Source organism: Xenopus laevis, chromosome 6S, assembly GCF_017654675.1.
Source record: "Xenopus laevis strain J_2021 chromosome 6S, Xenopus_laevis_v10.1, whole genome shotgun sequence".
In the NCBI taxonomy this organism is placed as follows: Eukaryota; Metazoa; Chordata; class Amphibia; order Anura; family Pipidae; genus Xenopus; species Xenopus laevis.
Genome location: NC_054382.1, coordinates 92,987,499 through 93,011,408, shown reverse-complemented (window position 1 = coordinate 93,011,408; position 23,910 = coordinate 92,987,499). Strand labels below are relative to the sequence as shown.

Genomic DNA, 23,910 nt, shown 5'->3' with positions numbered 1-23,910 from the left:
AAGCTGAAAGCATTTCTGTTAAGATTGCATTTTGTGTTGCCAGGAAGTTAAAGGGTAACTCCACACAAACATAACTTGAGCTTTTTGAGAAGAAAACATAATTTCAGGCAACTTTGCAATATACATCAATTAAAAAATATGCAGACTTTTCATGATTTTTAATGGTTTGGAACAGTTCCCTAAGCCTAGCCCCCTGCTCTCCTGCTGATCTGTCTGACTACTTTGCTGAGCTGGCTGACTACTGTTACTTTGTACCAACAGCCAGCTGTCCTAAGCCTGCATCTGCCAAACCACACAATTCCCTGCACATGTGATTTCAATAAGGAAAGGAACATCACAGTGCAATGCATTGTGGGTTATGTAGTTCCTGCATGTTGTCTGTACGCTGTGGAGTAGTTGTGACAATTTGTAACATCAGTGTTTAGTCCTTCCTTCCCTGCCAGGATTTCAAATGATGCAGAAACTGTTAAACAACTGGATTTCAGCATATAAAATTACATTTATTCATACGTTTTGAAGAAACAGGTAACTGTGCTGGGAATATTAGGGGTTTCTGTGTTATGTGGGCCTCTTTATCAAATTTTGGTTTGGAAGCCTGAGTTCCCCTTTAAGTGGCAGTAGAGAAGCATGTCTGGGCAGATACACAGAGAATAACACCAAGGGGCAGATTTACTAAGGGTCGAATATCGAGGGTTAATTAACCCTCGATATTCGACTAGGAACTAAAATCGTTCGACTTCGAATATCGAAGTCGAACGATTTAGCGCTAATCCTACAATCGAACGATCGAAGGATTATTCGTTCGATCGAACGATTAAATCCTTCGAATCGAACGATTCGAAGGATTTTAATACAACGATCGAAGGAATATCCTTCAATCAAAAAAACGCAGGCAAGCCTATGGGGACCTTCCCCATAGGCTAACATTGACTTCGGTAGCTTTTAGCTGCCGAAGTAGGGGGTCGAAGTTTTTCTTAAAGAGACAGTACTTCGATTATCGAATGGTCGAATAGTCGAACGATTTTTAGTTCGAATCGTTCGATTCGAAGTAGTAGTCGAAGGTCGAAGTAGCCCATTCGATGGTCGAAGTAGCCCAAAAAACACTTCGAAATTCGAAGTTTTTTTAATTCGAATCCTTCACTCGAGCTTTGTAAATCTGCCCCCAAGTGTGTGTTTTGCAAGTCAGCGATGTTTCCCACTGAACTGTAATGAGTGGGATTATAAACAGGAAAGACAGCCGTAATTGTAGACTGATAAAACAGACATTAATAAGTAAACACAGCAGATTCACAGCTCTATGGTCTCACTCCAACCGTCAGACAAAAAGAGTCCATGTTAAGCATTGAGCTGTGCCACTGAGCACATACTTACCAGGTTCTCTTCACAGAGCTCTCGGAACTGATAGAACTTCTGGGACATTAGAAGCTGAGCACAGCCAACAGCACTGCGAATCTTTTCTAAAACTAAAAGAACAAAAGGATTACAAATATAATACACACAACTACTAAATAAACTCCGGTGAGAGTAAAACATGCTTACTGTCTAATAACAATGTGTATGTAATAGAGGGCAACATTGTCTAGTTCAGGGAATGACTCTTCTTAATGGAGAAGGAAAGGCTGAAATTAATTAAGCGTTATCAAAAAGGTCTATATAAATACACCAGTAAAACCTCAAAGTAATGCTGAGTCCTCTGTCAAAAGAAACACTGCATTTCTTTCTTTCTATTGTGTACACATGGACTTCTGTATCAGACTTCCTGTTTTTGCTCCTCTCTCCCTCTCCCACTCCCTTTCCACCATCCCTGCTGTAATCAGAGCTATGAGTGAGCAGGGAGAGACTCCGGCAGGAAGTGATGCCACACCAAGCTAATATGGCAGCTGCTGTCCTAAACAAACAGAGAGATCTTCTAGAGCTGTTTACTCAGGTATGGTAAAGCATTCTGCAGAATAAATATAGTGTTATAGCTTGCACTATTGTGGCTAATCTATTGGCGATAAACAGTAGCTTTCCTTCTCCTTTAAAGATATAGCCACCTCAATGCTCATGTGTAGGGTGACTGGAATTATCTGGTACATATGAGACCCCATACAACATTTCTATCTTGCTTTCTGGCTGATTCTAAACACAGGAGTAGAGCAAATGTCTCACAAAACACAGGGCAGGATCAATTGCTTTTTATCAAAAAAAGCTGCTTGTTTATTGTTCTGCTGCCTGGAGAGGTCATTGATGGATTCAACTATGATAGTGAAGAGATAAGAAAATTGGGCTCTGGCAGAGTAAACAAAACAAAACTAACTCACATTAACCTGTCATCTAAACCTATAACGGTTGTGACCTTATACCGCTTATAATATGATATGAAAAGCAATAAAGGTGTGAAACCTTTCACATTATTCTTTGATTTCATTTGTGTGCCAGTAAGTCATTACCATCATTAAATAGGCATGTGTGGTCTAGATTGGAATTTTAAAAACGGTTGCAGCTTGTGCCTTCTTGTTTTGTTTCATGACAGTTATTTCTAAGGTGGCATATATATATATATATATATATATATATATATATATTGTATATGCTAGTACAGTGGTCCCCAACCAGTGGTTTGTGAGTGTTGCGTTTTGTGGCCTCAAAGTAGGTGCTTATTTTTGAGTTACAGGTTTTGGTTGCATAAAAACCAAAATGAGCAGTTGGTTGACTGCCCTTATTTTGACACCCAGGAACATTTGTTATGCTTGTGTTGCTCCCCAACTCCTTTTACATCTGAATGTTGCTCAGGAGTAAAAAGTAAGTTGGGGACACGTGCTAGCGGGAATATATTTTTGTCCAGAGAACTTTGTGGTACAACAGTGAGGAGTCAGGATGACCAGGCAATTTTACCTCTAACTGCTTTATACACTGAGCACTGAAAACACCTTAAAGTGCTTCAGCACATTGTCGACAGTTCTTAATACCTTGTAAAGTTTGCCACTCAGCTCATAGTTCAAGAGAATTACTGCTGAGTGCCACTATGGGGAACTAGTGGTTTTTACTCTTTAGCCTTTTCACAACCAGACTTTTACTTATTCGATTGAATGGGCTGGATGTGGCCCATAAAAATAGATTTTTACTGGCCCTCATCCCCAAAATCTCCTTAGGCTTTTTTGTATAACTGTATTCAAATGAGTTTAAGTGGATAACACCTGCAGTATGTATAACTTGGACAACATTGCCACAGAAGATGTCACCTCTCTGGAAAAAGAAAGTATATTTGTATTCTGTATACCTGGACAGTTACATCTTTAGGCAGCAGTTTGGCAAAATTGCGGCGCTGCGGTTGACCACAATGGAAAATAATTGTAAATGCTGAGAAATCTCCTGGTGTGACATTAACCCTCACATTAGACCTCACAATGGATGGGGTTGGGGCGATGTAGTGTCGAAGGAGGACCTGATGACTGTGGCAGAGGCCTGGCGGTTGGCGGTTGGTGAGGGGGCTTGTTACCTCCCCTCCCTGTAGCAATACAAAACAGGTACACGCAAGGGAGGTGCAGCCTCCCAGGAGGACCTGATGACTATGGTGTGGGCCTGGCTTGGTTTGGGAGCCACTGAGGTGGCAACCCGGGTTGGCCCTGGATTCTCCTAGTCTGACGCTGGCCCCCAATACCATCTACAGTCTCAAGAATCTCAATATTTATCAAACCTTGACCCTTGGAATTCAACTATTCATTACCGAGTTCATGTATAAAGCTGGCCATAGAAGATTCATACGATTTTCAGACCGTGTGTAAAGAGTCCCGACATTTATCGTCCCATGGAGATCGGTTGTTTGGTCGATTGGGCAGGTTAAAAGATTTCTGTCGGCTGCTGAAGTAAGGTAAGATATATACATTGATCTGATGTGACGCGACTGTTGGATGCAGACTCAGCGCACAGTGTCTGCATCCGACAGTCGTGTTGTGGCGGATCAACGCTGCGACACCATCTGACATTTGTATATCTTACCTTACTTCCGTTGCATCCCACTTGATGCCTGCGTTTTTGCGCAAAGCGGCGGATCTCACAGAAAACGCCTGTGTTGTGCTACCCTGAATGTGGCTCAGGAGTAAAAAAGGTTGGGGACCCTGTGCTCTAGACAAATATCCTATATGTAGCCCTTTCTGCATTTAATTACAATATGTTTTATAATTTTATATTGGGTAATAGAAATGCTTGTTTCAAAACAAGTATTCCTGAAAATGCTGGAATGTGGGAGGCTGAGTTGCGAGGTGCACTTTCACATGCAGTTTGTATTTCTAGCTGGGAATACAATTATTCAATCTATCAGGCAGTTTATTTGCCAGTGAGTTAATGGAGCACAGATCCTTGCAGCGTTACAGGCTGTTGTCAAGTTGTAATGAGTTAGGCCGAAGGAGCAGCTGTTCCACACAAGGGCTGCTTTGTCCCACAAAAGCCTGGATCATTTTACTGGGAGTGGCATGAAAAACAGGCCATGTGAGCTGCAACTCCAACTGATTCACTGACATCCAAATATTCTTTTTTCTTGGAATTCCTCGTTCAACTCGAACAGGAGTTTAATGTTAAGTGGCTATTTTTAACATTTCATTTATACATATACTGTATATAGATAAATCCATAAATAGATTTACACACATCAGTGACAATCCATGCATCTTAAAACAAAGGTACTCGCTGACACTTAAAGAGAATTTTTGCAACAATTTTCACTTTATGGGTATTTATCATTATAATTATGGAAACAATTTGTTCTCATGCGCAAACATGTAAAAAATATTCTTGAGGGAGTAAGACTTTGCCATAGGTGTCCAGCATAAGACTTTTCATCATTTTCAGCACTATTTTGGCATATTTTGCCCATAGGTTATAATGCCATTTTTATTTGATTTTGCATTGGTTAAAACCAGTCTTTGATAAATGTTATGCGTAGTGCCAGTACCCCCTCTGCAGTTTTCTATGAAACTGTAAAATACTGAGTGAGAATGTAAAGCCCCATTAAATAAGAAAGTAAAACCCCATAACTCAGTGCATTTTCATATACATAAAGTGACAAGTAATCCATTTAACTAGACATAACAGCAGAATTTCATTCCTTTATATACTTTCCCCCTATTTTGCAAATGTTTGTGATTTAGGAATCCAGGGTACAAATCAAAATAATTGGAACACATTACAGTCCTATTTGTCCTTTCGTCAAAGTGTCATATTGACAGATGTGCCAGATTTCTGTTTCTAAGCAAAAAGCCTAATATGAAATTTTGTTTGCGTTTTAAAGAAACCTTGTACATCGTGCACCTGTATTAACAATGACAGCTATTTTATCCCCTCTCTGGTATGCTTTCGATATCTCAAAAGGAAAATGGCCTGTAGTATGAGAGTTCAAAAGGACAAAAAAAATCCAGACTAAAATAACAGTAATTTTACTCTACCGTGTCTAATGGCTCTAGTTAGTATAATAAGGTCTAAAATCACTCACACTGAAATCAACATTTTGTGCAATTCATTAAAGTAAGCTAAAAAAATGAACATCCAATGTCCTTTATCCTAATAACACTGCAGCCACAACAGAAATCCTCAAAGGGGGTTGGCAGATCTTGTACTAGTGAAATTAGCAAGTACTATTTAAAGGATAAGGAAAGTTCAATTCAGTCAGTTCACCATGTTGGCTACTGATATGGTCAAGCTGAATATCTAGTCCTTTAAGTGATCAGTAGAACATCTATTTTTCCTGATTTACATAACATTTGAAATATAAAGGAAGGTTTAATATATGGAATGAATACTCTTCAGAAAATAAGGGGAATACCAAAATCTTGTCAGTGCTTGACATCCAAGAATTTTCAGTACTTTGAATCATTTGTATAAATGGGAGCTTCCATGTTTGTCTCAGTAGAGACAATATCCCTGGACGATAACCAAATAGTATCTCTAGTGAACATATACAGTGTACAAGTTAACATTACGCTAAGGCTCCCTTTTAAAGGAACTAAAATGAAAAAGAATAAACTATATTTATGATAGCGGCAAAGTTTGTTATACTTTCAAGGTGAATATTAATGGGGGTAAATACTCACTGGGATCAGGTAAATCATTTTGATATTCCTCTCTCTTCATCTGCTGGCACCAGCCCTCCATTCGTTCTTTTTCTGCCTGAAGAAGTTTTAAAAACCAATGTCCATCTCTGTGGCAAACTGATCTGTGCACGGCTTCCATCGGGTCTTCTGTAATAGAGTCGATCCATGGGTCAGGAGGAGGTAATATGGATGGATCGAAATCTGCATCAAAGTCATCTTCTACTGCACAAGCATGGTAATGGTTGCCTGAGCCCTGGATGCTTACTGTAGAGGTACAAGCATCTCGAGAATACTGCTTTGTCAGTGGCCTACTGAACTGGAATTCATGGTCAGCCAGTTCCACTGGACATTCAAAATGCTCCCTGAGATCCAGATCTGCTTGCACGGCAGCAGTTACACTGTTAGATCTGGTCAGTCTGCGCAACCTTTAGTAAAGGAACAGATCAAACATTTACGTTAGTCATATTCTCAATTGCTGGTGTATATGAAACGTACATAGTTACATAGTAAGACTGGGTTGAAAAAAAGATCAAAGTCCATCAAGTTCAACCCTGCCAAATGAAACCCAGCATCCATACACACACACACTGACCCCTCCATACAGTCACATTAACTACAGTATATATATAATCAAACACTAACTATAGGTTTTAGTATCACAATAGCCTTGGATATTATGTCTGTCCAAGACACTCTTAAAGGCATTAACTGAATCAGCCATCATCAACATCATGCAGTGCATTCCACAACCTCACTGTTTCAAAATGAAAGTTCTTTTCTTTAAGTTTGAAGGGATGGCCTCTGGTACGGTGATCCTCTTTATGGGTAAAAAGGTTCCCTGCTATTTGTCTACAATGTCCTCTAATGTACTCAATGTCCCCTTGCAAGCATCTTTTTTTCAGAGAAAACAACCCCAACCTTGACAGTCTACCCTCATAATATAAGTCTTCCGTCCCTCTAACCAGTTTAGTTGCACTTAGGGGCAAACTCACTAAGATTCGAAATTGCGCCAGGCGCAACTTCGCCGCACTTCGCCTCACTTCGCCAGGCTTAGTTTCGCCAGCGCTCTGCAAATTCACTAAAATCCGAAGTTGCGCTCAGGGGTAGCGTAAGGTTGCGAAGTTGCGCTAGCGTTGATTCGCTAAGTAAAGCGAAGTTACGCTAGCGAAGGCTAATTTGCATACGGCGCAAAATTCAAATTTCAATGGAGGAATACTTATCAGCAATACAAATGGCTAGAAAACCTTCAAATCATCAAATAAAAATTTTATTTTGCCCTAAACATGTGCCCACTGTCTAGGTAAGTTGCCATGAGTCAGGAAATGTAGGGGGGAAGGAGGGGAGCCCCTAAAAATTTTTCGATCTTTTTCAGCCTATCACCCATAATGTAGAAAACACGCCAGCGTTTTTTGGGACTTAGAAAAGTTTTTGACTTTTTTTGAAACAATCCCTATCTACTCTATTGCGCTTCGCCAGGTCTGAGGTGGCGAAGGAAGTCTAACGTAAAAGGTAGCGTTCAGTACACTGCGCGCGTTAGTGAATTTGCGTAGTTACGTCGCTAGCGAAACTTCGCCAGGCGTAAGGGTGCGAAGTAACACTAGCGAAACTACGCCAGCGTTCGTTAGTGAATTTGCGCAGTAACGAAAATTACAAACGCTAGCGAAGTAACGCTAGCTTTCGGCGCTTTGGCGCTTAGTGAATTTGCCCCTTAGTCTCTGCACTCTTTCCAGCTCATTTATATCCCTCTTAAGGACTGGAGTCCAAAACTGCACTGCATACTCCAGATGAGGCCTTACCAGGGACCTATAAAGAGGCATAATTATGTTTTCATCTCTTGAGTTAATGCCCTTTTTTATGCAAGACAGAACTTTATTTGCTTTAGTAGCCACAGAATGACACTGCCCAGAATTAGACAACTTATCCACAAAAACCTCTAGATCCTTCTCATTTAAGGAAACTCCCAACACACTGCCATTTAGTGTATAACTTGCATTTATATTATTTTTGCCAAAGTGCATAACCTAGCATTCATCAACATTGAACCTCGTTTTCCAGTTTGCTGCCCACTTTTCCAATTCAGTCACATTGAAATGCTTTGTGTGTTGCAAATACATATGGCAAATAGTACCTCAATTCTCAGGATCTTTGATCCAAATGATTCCCTAGTGCCTCTAAATCGGCAGCAAAATGTTACGCCATATTAGTCACTGGTACAGACAGGAAGGTTTTAAGATGATACACTTTATTGGCTAACAGAATAGATTTGTAAAAGAAAAGTTCATCTTTAAACAAACTTTTAGTGTAGTGGCAATTAAGTCCTGAGGTTTTAGGCATGTTATGCACCACAGTTTTAAATAGTTCAAAAGTCTGAAACAGCTAAAAAAAAAGAAAAAGAGCGTGGATGCTTTTTCATAGAACTGGCACAAGTATTTGTCAGATAACTTCAACGTAAGTCTACGGGTGCTTATAGCTCCCAAATAGACCTAGGTGTCATTAATTTTAGTATGTTAAAGAAAGACCTAGTCAAAAGCATAGTAGGAAGGTGTTAAAATTCCAAACATAAAAAATTAAAAATGGCGAGCACTGTCTATGTTGTACGTAAGTTCACTTCATAGGATCCTGCATCTTTTAAGACATACTGCTGTCCTGTTTTTCAAGCTCCCTAAATATGACATCACACTCATGCATGCCAATTATCGTCTTATGCAATGTTTGCATTCTTTGTTGGACGCTTCAAGTCAACGGCAAACAGATAAAACCTTTCAAACACCTTTGAAGGCGTGGGAACAGCATGAGAACACTGCACATGTTTAAGTGAAACCTGACCTGTTGTTTTCATGGACTTTTTAAAGCTGCAGTACCATCCATTAGCAAATCACTGACATGTGGCTCCTGCAGAATTTGCCTTGATGTACAGCAGAACAGCATGGTAACGGAAATATCAAACGCTTGGAATGATACTACGTCGCACTCTTTGCCTTTTCAGCAGTTGTGTTTGGTATTTTTTGTAGATGTTAATATAGAGTTTTTTAGTTACAATATATAAATCTATGTCTAGTTAAAGTATTAAAAAAAACAACCCTGTCAACTGCAACATACTAATGAGCAGACCACTTAGAGTTCCAGACATATGTGAGGCACTTGCATCTCTCATACGTTCTCATAGAGAATTACTAAACTTGTGGCAAATTTAAGACTGCAATATGATGCAAATGTACCCAACTTCACACAGTTTCATGCCTAAATAAAAGATTTTCATGGCAATGTATAGGATAGTTCTTCTTCATGTTACATAGCATTTTGGCAGTCATTGATGTGCCCTGGACCTGTGCCTTATAGCTGTTATGAAATCTATTATAATACCTATTTGGATTATTTTTATGACCATCTTTCCTGAAATACCTCTTTCTACAGAACTGTACAATAATCAACACGACCTACACAAGAAGAGGAGCTCATATTTCCGGTGGAAGACTTTTGTTCATGTAAAGTTGCAATAAAAAGTAAATTAAAGAAGAGTGCATTAATAACTCTGTATTTATTGTCTAACATTTTTGGCATCATTTGAAATGTTGGCCCATGTATTGCCACCTTAACTGAATCAATCCAACGTAGCTGCCACTGGATCAGCAAACCACCATAGAGAAACCTCTCCCATATCTTTAAAACTAAGCTCAAAGGGGCAAATTCACTAAAGCTTGAATTTTCGCCTGCGAAGGCTCCACCAGACTTTGCGCCACTTATCAGATGTAAATTTGCAGCGTATACACTAATTCACTAAAATGCGGAACCCGAACACTGGCGAAGTTTCTATAGCGTTAGTCAACTAGAGCGTTTCATAGAGAACTTTCACTAACGTTAGTTTCTGCCTAGCAAAACTTTAATTGCACTTAGTTCAATTTGAATAGGGCGAGTACATATAGGTCGTATATATGTGTTTATTAGAGATGTTGGTGCAAATGCTTGAAGTGGCCACTTATTATTATAAGAAATGTCCAAGAAAGCAAAATACAGGCAAAAAAGATCTAACGCGTTTCGGGAAGCATTCCATTAATCATAGGCTAGCATCTTAATCAGTCTAAGAATTTACCACTGGAAATTGCAGAACTCATTACCCATCTTTTGTGTCTGTAAAGTACACAACCACTGCAAGCTCTGTGGGGCAGGGACCTCCTTCCTCTTGTACACTTTTTTACTTGATTATAATTAAATGTATTGTACATAAAGTTCTATTATTCTTTTGTTCCCTTAGTGTTCCATTGTTTGAATGTACAGTGCTACCCAAAGATATAAATAAAGTATGTAAGTAAAAAGATACATATTACATATGTAGGCGTTGTTACTATATGACCCTCGTGTGAAAGAAGCAAAATGTGAAAACATGATTAATATATGGGATCGCAGATGTAATGGACATGCCAAGCTTTAATATCAGAAGGGCCAAGACAATCATGTTATTGACAACATTAATATTGTGTACACTGCACAAACTGATGATTCAGTCATTGTACAATATCCAGTCTATGGTATGCCCCTTTCACAAGTCAGGTTTTTCACCAAATGATAATCCTTATTCATTAATCACTGGGCAGGATTTGCCAACTTGAGGCATCTTATTGCCAATAGATTAGCCACAATAGTGCAAGCTAGAACAGAATGCTTTCCCATATCTGAGGAGCTCTTTCTGTTTAGAATACAGCTGCCATATTAGCTTGGTGTGACATCACTTCCTGCCTGAGTCTCTCCCTGCTCACTCGTAGCTCTGGGCTGAGATAACAGCAGGGTATGAGGAGGGAGTAAGGGGAGGGATAGGAGAAAGCTGAGCATGCCCATGCCCTGGAGGTTTAAGCTGAAAGAAGTAAGTCTGATACAGAATCCCACGTGTACACAATAGAAGGAAAAAAATATGGTGTTTTGTTTAAAAGAGGACTCATAGCAACATTACTTTGAGGGTTTACTGGTGTATTTATATAAACCTTCATAAAGCTTACTTAATTTTAACCTTTCCTTCTCATTTAACCCCTTGCAACTGCCACACAACTGTTATTAGTATATTTTAGTTATATTGTGCTGAAAGACATTCCAAGGTACATTACAGAGACTGTTCATCTTTCCCATCAACTCTAACCCCTGTGAGCCTTACAGTCTCAGGTCCCGATTATAGTCACAAATGCTAAAGCTGGTCAAAATGGGGCAATTTTAGCAGCTCATGCAGCCCCTCCAGACCAAGCTGAAAGCTTATTGGCACCTGTATTGGAGGGCTCCCACAAGCCTACGAGACTGATAGCTGATGAGTCAAAATCTCACCAAACAAGAGGAACTCAATGTGTATGGCCAAGTTCAAGAGCCAGTGAACCTGCCTTATATACATCATGCTAAAGTAATGCTACTAACTGACAGTATATTAGAAATCAAGTGTTTGAAGCTTTTGTGGTCACCCAGTCATCTCCATGAAAAAATAACATAAAGGGAACATCTGCCATGGATCTTGAAAAGAAACGTTTTGAGCTTGCATATCTGAACTTGTTGCTTTGCTTAGTAGTTAATCCAATAGTAAACAAGAAACTCAAGCATAGGCACATTAAAGTTACCATTATTATACACTGCTTTAAGTCTTTCCAGATTTAGATTGCTTTTGTTCTGTATAAGGACAAACAGCTTTTTGACCAAATGGAATGACTCACTTAACACTATTGATGCTGACTATACACTCGCCAGGGCACTTAGCAGTGGGAGTCATTTTACATATACTGTACTTGTTTCACATGAATTGCTTGGAATAGTAGTTGACTTCAACATTTACTTTATCTTGAAGAAACAGGTTTTTTTTTCGTCTTTACAGATGTCTTTACTTACATATAGCCCTGTATTACTTTCCCTGCTATTGTATGAGCACAGAAGAGAAAGTCATAAATGTATATTTATATTCATGCATGGGAACTGCCTTAAGTTTTCTTGGAGTCTCCAGCTAATACAGGGTCTCCATTAATTCAAGTCTATTTTCATCTATTACCTGTAGACATAGAGATAAAGTTGTGCAGCGATTTAATGGTCACCTGCCCCCACACACTTATTATTGCCTTTTTTTGCTGAATTATATTACATTAACATGAACCTCAAGATTAAATTTTATAAGAAATGAGCTTTACATTGAATTAAAGCAATTCCCCCATGCCTAGTTAAAAAGTTAGCAAAGTTGCAAAAAACCTTTTCTTGACAAACCCCTCTCCGTCATGAGTTGAGGCATTCCCTGTGCAAAAAAAACAACAGATGCATTTTTAACTCTTTTCCTGCCACAGATTGTAAAATCTAAGGACAATCTATAGCAATAGGGTTAGGCAATATGTTATTCACATAGGATTCTGCCAGGCTACAGGCAAAATGTTAAACAATATTATGGGCCCTTCACAGCTAAATGTCCCACATTGTCCTTCTCTACCCCCTGCATTCCTTACCTTAATTCTGAGCTTTCTGGATAACGAATTCCAAACCTGTATCACTCTCTACCAGGGCCGGGCCGAGGTATTTTAGGCAAGGGCTTCAATCAGTGCCCCCCCCATGTGGTCCTGCATTACCATTTCCCACCTTACCATTCATATTTCCCCATGTACCTGTTCCAGCATAAGCCAAAATATCCATCATATTGTTATCCCCAATCTGTACCTATGCCAGTAGGAGCCAAACATCCATCATATTGTCCCTATTTTTTTACCTGTGCCAGCAGGAGCCAAAAATCCATCATATTGCCCCAAACATCTATTGCCCCATGTACCTGAGCCAGCAGCAGCCAATTCCTCATATTGCCCCCAACCTGTACTTGATCCAGCAGCAGCCAATTCCTCATATTGCCCCCAACCTGTACTTGATCCAGCAGCAGCCAATTCCTCATATTGCCCCAATCTGTGCCAGCAGCTGCCAAAAAATCCACGATATTGCTCCCAAATATGTATCTGTGCCAGCATCAGCCAAGAGGGAGGTGGGGAGTGCAAAAAGGGGCAAAATGAGGTTGAAACAAGCAATTTATAAAATTGAAAACTATTAAAGGCCAAGCAAACCAGGGTTTAAAAAAAAACATTAAAAATCCCCTTAAAAGTGAACCCCCCATGATTGTGCCCTAGGCAGGTGCCTACTCTGCCTACCCTTAGTTCTGGCCCTGCTCTCTACATCATACTAAATGTTAACTCAAAGGTGAACAACCCCTTTAAGAAGGACACTTTGGCTCCCTTTAGACCATATCACACTAACCTTGATGGTTTCTTTGCATTTCTGTGCTAGTCTCCAGGTATGAAATACATCATTCTAACTATGTACATGTGCAGGATGGATATACTATAAAATCTGATTTTGGCATGTAAATACAATGTAGTATATATGAGATTAGGCCGGGTAGTTCACTTAAAATTTCATTGCAACTCAATTAGTTTTTAATTGTTGCTATTCAGTGCTGTCAATATAATTTGGAAATGATATCTGCTACATTGAGCATCTTGGCAAAGTGAATACATTATTTCTGTGCTGAAACTCATTTTTATTTTTAAAATCTTAAATTGCTAACTTGCCAATGTCATCCAAATGACTTTTATTGCATGAAATTGAATGCTGCCGTATCTTACAGGATTGTATCATGTTTGGAAAAACCTTTAGATTATACAGTATATAGATAAATATCATGAAAAAAATGTAATTATTGTGTTCTGTAGACTGGCATGATAAATGTGAATTCATTGACCCATTAGTAACAAAATTATTTTATCACATATCAAGCATGTAATGCTTGATAACAATTTATGTTTATAAAGACCTAGTGCCTGATATGTTCCTTGACTCTTGTAGTGTCAGATCTGCAGTCCTGCTTTACTTTCTTTCTCTTTCCAGAGAGATTAGGGTTAAAAATCCCTTTCCTGAGGAACACATTGGATAAGGCAGATATGACACAGAATATAGGTGGTTAAATCGGGTCTGGATCTGGTCATTTTGCTGATTTGGTCATGTTATGCCATGTTAAGCACCCTACTGCTGTGCTTCTCTTTAAGCTTTAGAATTAGTACCACTAAATGAAACAATCCAAGATGGAGATGCATTCCAATGTGGAACACACTGCCTTTTTCACACGCCAGTAGGGTTGCCACCTGTCTAGTTTTGACCTGGACAGCCCCGTAATTTGAAGGATTCCCTATGATTGACACGGCGATCGACCAATCGCCGCACCATAGCCCCGCCATGTCACGATCCATCCCCTCTGTGGCCTGGCCCGGCCCCCTCGGTGTCATGGCACGGCCCATTCACATCATAGCCCCGCTCCCTGCCGGTCTCCACCAGGCTAAAAGGTGGCAACCCTACTGGCCAGGTTGCCTAGGGTGCTTGCTTGGCCAGCTTAGCCTTGCTCTGGGCCAGTCTGTTTTTAATAAGTTGTTTATCCATGTCCTGTAATAAAATAGACTATTTAGTAATTATACTTGCTAGTCTGGGGTTAATATGCAGATTATCTGTACTGAACAATTCCTTTAATATGCTCACCATCCTTTTTATTTTTTGTAGTAATACCAGCACGTCTGGGGTATGTTTTGGAAAATGGGTGTGGTCAGTATGCCTCAGACAATGTTATAAATCCAGAGTATCTACAGAGCACAGACAAGGGTCCACATAACATCTGATGCACCAAATCTTGAAAATACCAGTAGAATGCTAGTTAGGGGCAATACTTAATGATGATAGGTCAACATTAAATGTGTGCCTGATGCTGATGAGGGTCTAAAAAACAATTGCTCTGTAAGGCTACACATTTTATTGTTATCTCTATTTTTTTATTACTTATCTTTCTATTCAGGCCCTTTCCTATTCATTTTCCAGTCTTTCATTCAAATCAATGCATGGTTGCTAGGGTAATTTTGATGCTAACTGCAGAGCTGCAGTATAAAAAGCTAAATAACATAAAACCACAAATAATAAAAAATGAAAACCAACTGCATATTGTCTCAAAATATCACTCTCTACATTATACTAAAAGTTAATTTTAAGACAAACAACCCCTTTAAGGATTTGATTTGGCCAGGTGTTGGTTTCAAATAAATCTAAATCCTGCTGAAAAAAAAGAATTCCCAACCGGATCATGGATTTGGTGCATCCTTAGATATAGATTTCTTCTAAATGGACTCAATTCATCAATGTAACAGAAAGACAAATTAAATCTATATAAGAAATTACACTTATGGACTGATGGAATATTCCTTTTCTAAAATCTATAGTTTTTTGTGTGAATAATGCATATGCAGTGCTATGTTTCAGCTCTATGATTTTGTAAATTTCAGATCTTCAGAGGCCTTTTCTACAGACAAAAGCAACTATTCACTGCTTCTTATAAAGTTAAATAGGTTGTATGATCATGTATGTGCTGAAAGGCACAGACCCAAGGACTGGATGAACCAGTATGCAATACAATAATACAAAACACTATCTGTGTCAGCTGCAAGAACTGGAATGTCTCTTGGTATACAGGCTTGCTGGTTATTTGCAGTAATGCTTTACTTCTCTGTGCAAGAATTTTTTTTTTTTAAAAAAAAATAACGGGTGCAATATTTCACCATTTTCAATTGCTAACAAATTCAAATATCACATTCATTGCCACAGTGACAAAATAACGTTTACATGATTTACTAGGGGGCGTATAATAAGTGACATTTTCTGTGGAAACCCAACTTTGCCAATCCCTACACTGGCAGTCACCAAACACAATAAATGCAGTATATACTGTATGTATTACTGTCATTCACATTGAAATCTCTCTACAACTCTACAACAGTCACTTATCTTGTAGCATTAACCACTCTGTATGTTCTAATCATGATCTACCACTCAGCAGCACACTCATTGCCACTTTACATGCATACCCCAAATACTGATTCTGGAATTCCCTTCCAATTTACACCAGACTTTATCAAAATGTTTTCAACTTCTGATAAATACCTTAGTCCAACCAACCTGATACCTTAAACTGGCCATAGCTGGATCGTACGAATCATCATACGATCGGACTTTCCCATCTCCCGACCTGCCACTAACCATTCAGATCAAATAAAGTAGAAAAGAACAGATCAGCCTATGTTCTGCCCCTGACAGCAATCGTACGGAAGATATGTCCGACCAAAGCTGGTGACAGTCTCCCTCTGAAAATCATACGATCGGCAATACATGCAGAGATATACTTGCAGCCAACAGAAATCTTTTAACCTGGCCGATCGACCAAACGACCAATCTCCACTGGAGGAAAAATGTCAGGACTCTCCACACACGGTCCGAAAATCTGACGAATCCTCGATTCTTACAATCAGATCTTTGATTCTATGGCCAGCTTTAGTCTAGGGAAGTTCATCCTTCCAGCTTGTTATCCTTTATTACTTTACTGAAACCAGACAAAAACCAGTGCCCAATTTAACAGATACCCAGAATATTTAATGTACTCAGGCAATCAGCCATGTGTATCTTTGGTTTCCCTTCTTTTGGATTGCAAGCGCTGTGAAGCATGGCCCTCCTTATCTCTTATATCAGTTTATACCTGGGTGTAGTTTGAATGTACTATTGTTTGAGCTCTACAGTACAACACTATGAAATGTGTTGGAATGTTATAATAATGATTAACATTTTATGCCAATGCTGCTAAACTGCCTTCCTCTAAAAACTGCTTCTGCTTTATGATAACGAAGCAGAATAAATACTTTTTTTTAAATTAATGACTAAATCTAAATTTACTTTAAATTTATAAATCCAGACTTAAGGTCCCCATAGACGCAAAGATTTCTCTTGGCGAACAACTGATTTTAGCGAAGTCCGACCAATCCTTCGAAATTATCGTGTGGTTAGTGGGATTCAAACGATCGTACATCTTACGATTTTTCGGCCGACATCTGTCAGGAAATTGATCGGCCAGGTAAAAAAATCTTTATCGGTCCCAGTGCAATCTATCTATGTCTGCAGGGACAAGCAGGCAGCTCCCCTTTTTCCTGGCAATATCGCCTGAAATGGTCTTTTTAGTTGATGGACAATTCCTACGATCATACGATCGTTCGAGATAATCGTGGTCTCACGATGACGATCGGATCTTTTAAAAATCTTTACATCTATGGCCAGCTTTAGTCTCATTAATTTTGTGATGCTTGAGAAATGTCCCAATAGGAACCAATGGGGAACTTGAAATACACTCGAAAATCACATTTTCTGGTGTTGCTAGTATTCATACTCTTCATATTTACGAATACTAGCAACACCGAATCAGAGGCTGGTGTGAAAGATGTATAATATCTGGATATATATAATTGAGAAAGTGGAAAAGCAATTAAAGGCCAGACAAATTATACATTACGGCGCTGATTTATTGGTGAGGGAATGGAATTTCTAATAGCTGTATACCGGTTCTTATGTGTAAGTGTGGTGTTTTAGACATGACAACTTTCTTTGGCATTTTTACAGCTTTTGAGCATAACTGTAAGGGATTGGATATAATTAAATGCTTCAGATTATTGCACTAAATGAGGTAAATCCATCAGGATCAAAGTATGTTAATAAGCCTAATTAATGTATATATAAAATGTAGTTTACATACATATCATACATTTTCATAGGTATACATTTTTAAACGTTGTGGCATTGCATGATGATAGTATTCCATCAATATTATTATTACATGTAGTCATAAAGTGCCAACATGTTGCACAGCACTGTACAACAGGTGAGTGTACCAAACAGGATCAGCACAATATCCAGTTGGACTCTCCCACTGCTACTGGTTCAGGGCGCAGCACCAAGATCACTAACATAAAGCAGTGATCAATAAATGAGCCAATACTGAGTATCCATGTAACATAGTTAGCAACATAGTAAGTTAGGTTTAAAAAAGACACACGTCCATCAAGTTCAACCTTTTAACTTTTTTTTCAAACCTGCCTAACTGCCAGTTGATCCAGAGGAAGGCAACAAAAAACCCATCTGAAGCCTCTCCAATTCCTTCCTGACTCCAAAGTGGCAATAGGACCAGTCCCTGGATCAACTTGTACTATAAGCTATTTCCCATAACCCTGTATTCCCTCACTTGCTAAAAAGCCATCCAACCCCTTCTTAAAGCTATCTAATGTATCTTCACAGCTCTCACTGTAAAAAAGCCCTTCCAAATATTTAGGTGGAATCTCAAGAACTAAAGCAACTGCATAAATGTAACAAGCAAGCTACGCAAGCATTTTCCCAAAGGCAAAACCTTTGACAATTTTGTGACTCATCCTTTTTAGAGAAAATGTTGTGGTTTAAGAATAAAGTGCTTAGCAAGCAAGCAACAATTTGCTTTGATCACTCATGCTGCCCTATAGAACATTTGCCCAGTTTCAGTAAATAAGCACCATATCATCATTTGCTGTAACAACTACTCATATCAGCTACTTCATGTTGCTGTTGCCTTTCAGGTTGGCTGAAATTATGTGGGATTCAAGAACTTTTACAGTTCAGGGATATCAGTAATTCTTAGCAAAGTTACCTAATTTTCTTTTTATACTTGTAAAGGTTTTGAAGCTTATTCCATATGATTTAATCACTAGAAGTACTTGAATAAGAGATGAGTGAAAATTAGCTATAGTTATAGAAGGCCGACTTTTTGGCTATATGTTACTACTGTAAAGAGAAGTGGCTGATTTTCATCCATGCATCAGGATCACTTTTCATTCTCTGCTTTCTCTATTATGTTCTCTTCTGCACAACCATGCTGCATTTGTGTGATTAAAAGATTAAAAGATTTTTTGGAAACAATTCATGAAGCTTTGTAATGGCAGTTATAAATCCTTACGCTCTTTCTCCTTCAACTTGAATTCCTACAGATTGATAACGAAAGGCTGCTTGTCTCTCTTCTGCCCTAGCAGCTTCTTCAGGTCCATCAACCTACAACATAATGCAAAGAAGTAAGTACTTTTGCATGGTAAAAATACATATCTTTCCCTCAGACCTTAAAAAACCATTCTCATTCATCACCTGCTGTGTGTGAAGCAGTCAAATAAGCCACAGACCCCTTCTTTGTATTTTGACCCCTGGTATTAAGTTAATGTATGCTCTTAACTGTATTCAGTGCCTGTCATGCATTAGCATTTGGTTGTCCAGCTGGAGGCCCAACAGATAATGCTTATGGCCTACAACTACTTAAAGAGAAACCAGAAACTTTTTGTACATCTATCGTAATATTGCCTTTGAAAGCAACTTGTAACTTTGCCATAAAGTATTTGCACAATGCTTTTACATTACCAGTCTGATGCCCCATGTTCCTGTATGAAGGGGGCTGCCATATTTGTGCAGCAGTAGTCCGTTTGCATTAGAAACTCTAACTGACAGGCTGAGATGGGACAGTCAGGTTGGCAAAAAAGTCAGGTTTAGAAACTTCAACTAACAATTACTTACAAAAACAAACCTCTCAGCAAAAAACGATCAACATGACCTATAGTTAACTTTTAATGTACATTCATATTTTGAAAAATAGTTTTTTTGTGTCAATATCACTTTAAGGGCTCCACAGAATTTAGTTATCATTGGCTCCAAATTGTTCCTAATCCAAAGAACGTCACCGATTTAGTGAGAACCAAACAGATCTACCGTTGACTTCTTTGATTTATTATACACAAAATCTAATATTATATACAAGAAGTAAGATACATTTCGACAAGAGAAAACGATTAAAGGGTTGGTTCGCCTTTAAGTTAGCTTTCATTATGTTATAGAATAGCTAATTCTATGCAATGTTTCCATTGGCTTTCATTTTCTCTTTTTTTTATAGTTTTTGAATTACGTACTTGCATTTTCTTTGGACTCTTTGTAACTTTCAAATGGGGGTTACTGACTCAATCTAAAAAGACATGCTCTGAAACAGGCTATGAATGTATTGTTATTGCTATTTTTTATTACTTTCTATGTGGCCCCTCTCCTCATATTCCAATCTCTCATTCAAATGAATGCATGGTTGTTATGGTAATCTGAACCCTAGCAACCAAAAACTACAAATAATAAAAAAGAAAATCAATTGCAATTGAATATCACTGTCTACATCATACTAATTTAAAGGTGAACATCCCTTTTAACCAACCCAAGAGCACAAGGAGGAGTCTGTGTTATATAGCATGTTTTCCAATAAATGTATATGACTTGAATACATTTGTAAATGTATATGGTAAATATTACTACTGCAACACACATTTACACAGAAAGTACCTGTATTCCAATAGACAGGTTCTTCCTGAACTGAATCTTTTTCCTGTCATTCTCATTGATGATGGCGGTGGTGGTAGAGGTGGAATTTACTGTTGTGTTGTCCATGTGTTGGCTTGCAGGGCCATGGATCTGAGCATTGGCAGCTTCTATGGCAGCAGTGAGAGCTTTCATACTGTCCAGACTCTCAGTGGAGTTACTCAGCCCTGAATGACATATCATATCCCCTCTTTGGCCATGTCCATCCATGTAGGCATCTTGTGCCGATTCTGTGCTACTTTGAGCCGTGATAGAGATGAAAGGTTTGTTTGTCCTTGGAGGAACCGGAGGAGGGGGCTTTTTGTACGTAGTAATACATGATGATACTAAAAAACAGACAAACAGAATACACATGTAGTAAATCATATAATTTTAGAACTAATACAGAAATAATACGTCATTTCCAGTCCAGAAAAGGAGACAATAACTGGGTCAATTGCAACAACATCTTGCATTATAGTAGAAAGTGGATTTATACGACATGAAGTTAGTAGTGATGTAGTGATGGCCCACTGCCTGCCTGTGGCACCATTAGTGTAAACAGTAACAGATTTTCCAAAAATTACATTCACATTGATATCGTGTAGAGATTAGTGATGTGCAGGCCGGCCCAATACCAGCGGTCAGGCAGGTTCAGGCCGACCTCGCTTCCTATTGCAGGGGGTTCGGGTTGAGCTCTACTGCCTCTTCTCCACGCCCCCACCATACACTGCCGGCTTCCGACTTCCGGTTTTATAGATGCGTGCCTGCTCGTCCCACCCATTTTGTGACATCATTGGCAGGGCAGCACGGGTCTATAAAAGGAAGGGGGAAGCCGGGTGCAGCCTGGCATGGATGGAGGGAGGTCAGGTCCGGGTCGGGAAAAACTCGACCATCACATCACTAGTAAAGTGTAAAGTGTAAACACATGTATTGGATTCTCATACAGCAAAGCACCAGGTTTCATATACCTTTAGTTAACCTTAGTCAGTAAGGCTGGTGCAGATCTCTCATTTCCCATTTCATTGTCTTTTTTAAAGGGGAACTGTCATCATTATAAACATGTGCACAATAGCTAATTGTTATTTACAAATAGGTTTTACTATCATTTTCTTATAGTTTATGAGATCGAAATGGTTTGTTTGTTTACTTTCTCAATGTCACATTTTTCCTGAAGCAAAAACGGAATCACGGTATGAAAAGGTTGCACCGATCTAAAAAAAAGAGTATTTCACAAATAGATTATTAATCACTGTGGTAAGTGGCAGCACTTACAGTATTTGTAACATAGTGAAGGATGCCATTCTAAGGTGACAGTGGTCAATTTTGTAACATAGTGACAGCACAACACTAACATGGGGCCATCCATTTAAATATAATGTACTGGGGCCCTACACTGTTAGAAAATTGTGTTTTTACATTAGAAGTTTCATATTTATAAACATCTCTATATTTTATGATCCTGCTATTCAGTTCTAAGGGCTGAATGGCCCATATTTGCATATAGAATATAGATATAGTGCGATAACAATAAAGGATAAAAATAATTCAAATAATAAACAGTTTAGGATACAATTTTGCAGGAAAGCTGGTCAAAAGTAATTTATGGCTTTATATTCATCTACAGGATAGAACCCATTATTTTACAGAACAGGGCTGCTGCCTACAATAAATATTTTATTCCCCAGATTGTGATACACAGATATAGTACCATGCCCTTTCTTCTTTAATGCTCAGCCAGTATAAACAATTCCTTTCTGTTGTTACTAATCAGGTAAAAAAACACAGATTTGATAAGGTATGATTCACATGCACATTCTTCATCGTTTTAAGCATATCCTATTATTTGTTTTACTATACTTGGTTCTCACTAGAGCTATATACATAAAAACCTTTTCAGTGATTCTGGCTATACTGTCATGGGAAAAAAGACAAGTCATGCGACTTGTGCTCTGATAAACTTGGGAACAATGGGAAGGTAACCAGATAGCAGCTCCCTAACACAAGATAACAGCTGCCTGGTAGATCTAAGAACAACACTCAATAGTGAAAACCCATGTCTCACTGAGACACATTCAGTTACATTGAGAAGGAAAAACAGCAGCCCGCCAGAAAGCATTTCTCTTCTTAAGTGCAGGCACAAGTCACATGACTGGGGGCAGCTGGGAAATTGACAAAATGTCTAGCCCCAAGTCAGATTTTAAAATTGAATATAAAAAAATCTGTTTACTCTTTTGAGAAATGGATTTCAGTGCAGAATTCTGCTGGAGTAGCACTATTAACTGATGTGTTTTGAAAAAAACATGTTTTCCGATGACAGGATCCCTTTAACTATAGCATGTCTTATTGCCATTCATGGAGATCCATGGAGCTGGCGTTAAGTTATTTTGGTCTGGAGAAATGTTTGGATGGCAGGGGGAACCCAATTTAAAGTCACACCCGTTAAATCAAAGTATCTTCCTTGTTTGCATAATTTGATGAACTGTGTAGTTCTAAATGATCAGGCAAAACAAAGCTCAGTTTTACAAGATTCTGTATATTATATTCTAAAAAAAAAATTTAACTTAGTGCTAGGTTACAGCAAAAACACTGCCACAGACAGACTATACCCTCGCTTAAACGAAATCACATTTTAACTCTGTGCCTAGATTTTGTTTCTCCTCCTCGTGCTCACAGTCATATAACTTGATATTTAGCTACATCACAACTGCATGAAATGTAATAATATCGTGCTGTGGAATGCACAGCTGTGAACTTGTGCACTTCATGCTGCCATTTTTAAACCTCGGATAACCACAAAAAGGGAAGAAAAATATTTGAGTTAGCAAATGCATTCATGCCTCTCTTTCCAAGGATGTGAACTTGTCCCAGGTGATCTGCTTCGAGTGCTCATTAGTTTGCAATAGAAAAGCATTGAAACTAAGGGTAGAACTCCATGGTGTGGCTCGAGCCGACTAGTCGTCATGTGATGAAACGCATGGGGCGTGTCGGATGTCCTGAAGATACAGGAAGTGAAGGAGAAATCACAGGTAATAACTACATTTATACGACTGTCGGATGAAAACTCTGCACGCTACGTTTTCGTATAAATGTAGTTCTTACCTGTGATTTCTCCTTCACTTCCTGTATATTCGGCTCGAGCAGCACCGCAAAGTTCTACCCTAATACACAGGTTTTATCTTGCAGATAGTAAAGATACCCTTTTTCCTTTTTTCTTTTAATTTCTACAAGGGATATAGTTTCAAATCTTGGTTCATGGCCGATATCCTCTTTCTTTCATCTTTGCTATAGTTCCTTACTGCTATCACACCTCATCCCCTCTTATTATTAATTGGGATCACACTATTTCTATCTTTCCTTTTCTTTTGCCCTCATCAATATCCATTCACTGAACAGTTAATACCTCTTAATCAATCATCTCTTTAGTTCAAAGTCTCTTTGCCATAACTGAATCTTGGCTTTTCCCAGAATGATAGTGCCATTGTGCTAATAATGTCTAGGGGTAACCTCTTATTGTACTTGCAATGGTTTTTGCAATTCCTCTTAAACACATGCCCTGATCATTCCTTGCCATTATGATGCATGCAGTGCAACTTTT

The 23,910-nt window shown here is 38.7% G+C and overlaps 1 protein-coding gene across 3 annotated transcripts in view; it reads right to left on the bottom strand.

The window, feature by feature from the left end:
* dlgap1.S (discs, large homolog-associated protein 1 S homeolog) overlaps positions 1-23,910 on the bottom strand; it is a 307,453-nt gene that overhangs the window by 10,987 nt on the left and 272,556 nt on the right. For all 3 annotated transcript variants that reach the window (XM_041567834.1, XM_041567833.1, XM_018268896.2), the window contains 4 exons: positions 20,298-20,659; positions 18,892-18,983; positions 6,069-6,493; positions 1,372-1,463 (listed from right to left, as the gene is read on the bottom strand). In XM_041567834.1, coding sequence (XP_041423768.1) covers positions 1,372-1,463; positions 6,069-6,493; positions 18,892-18,983; positions 20,298-20,659 — 971 coding nt within the window. The remainder of the gene's footprint in view (positions 1-1,371; positions 1,464-6,068; positions 6,494-18,891; positions 18,984-20,297; positions 20,660-23,910) is intronic.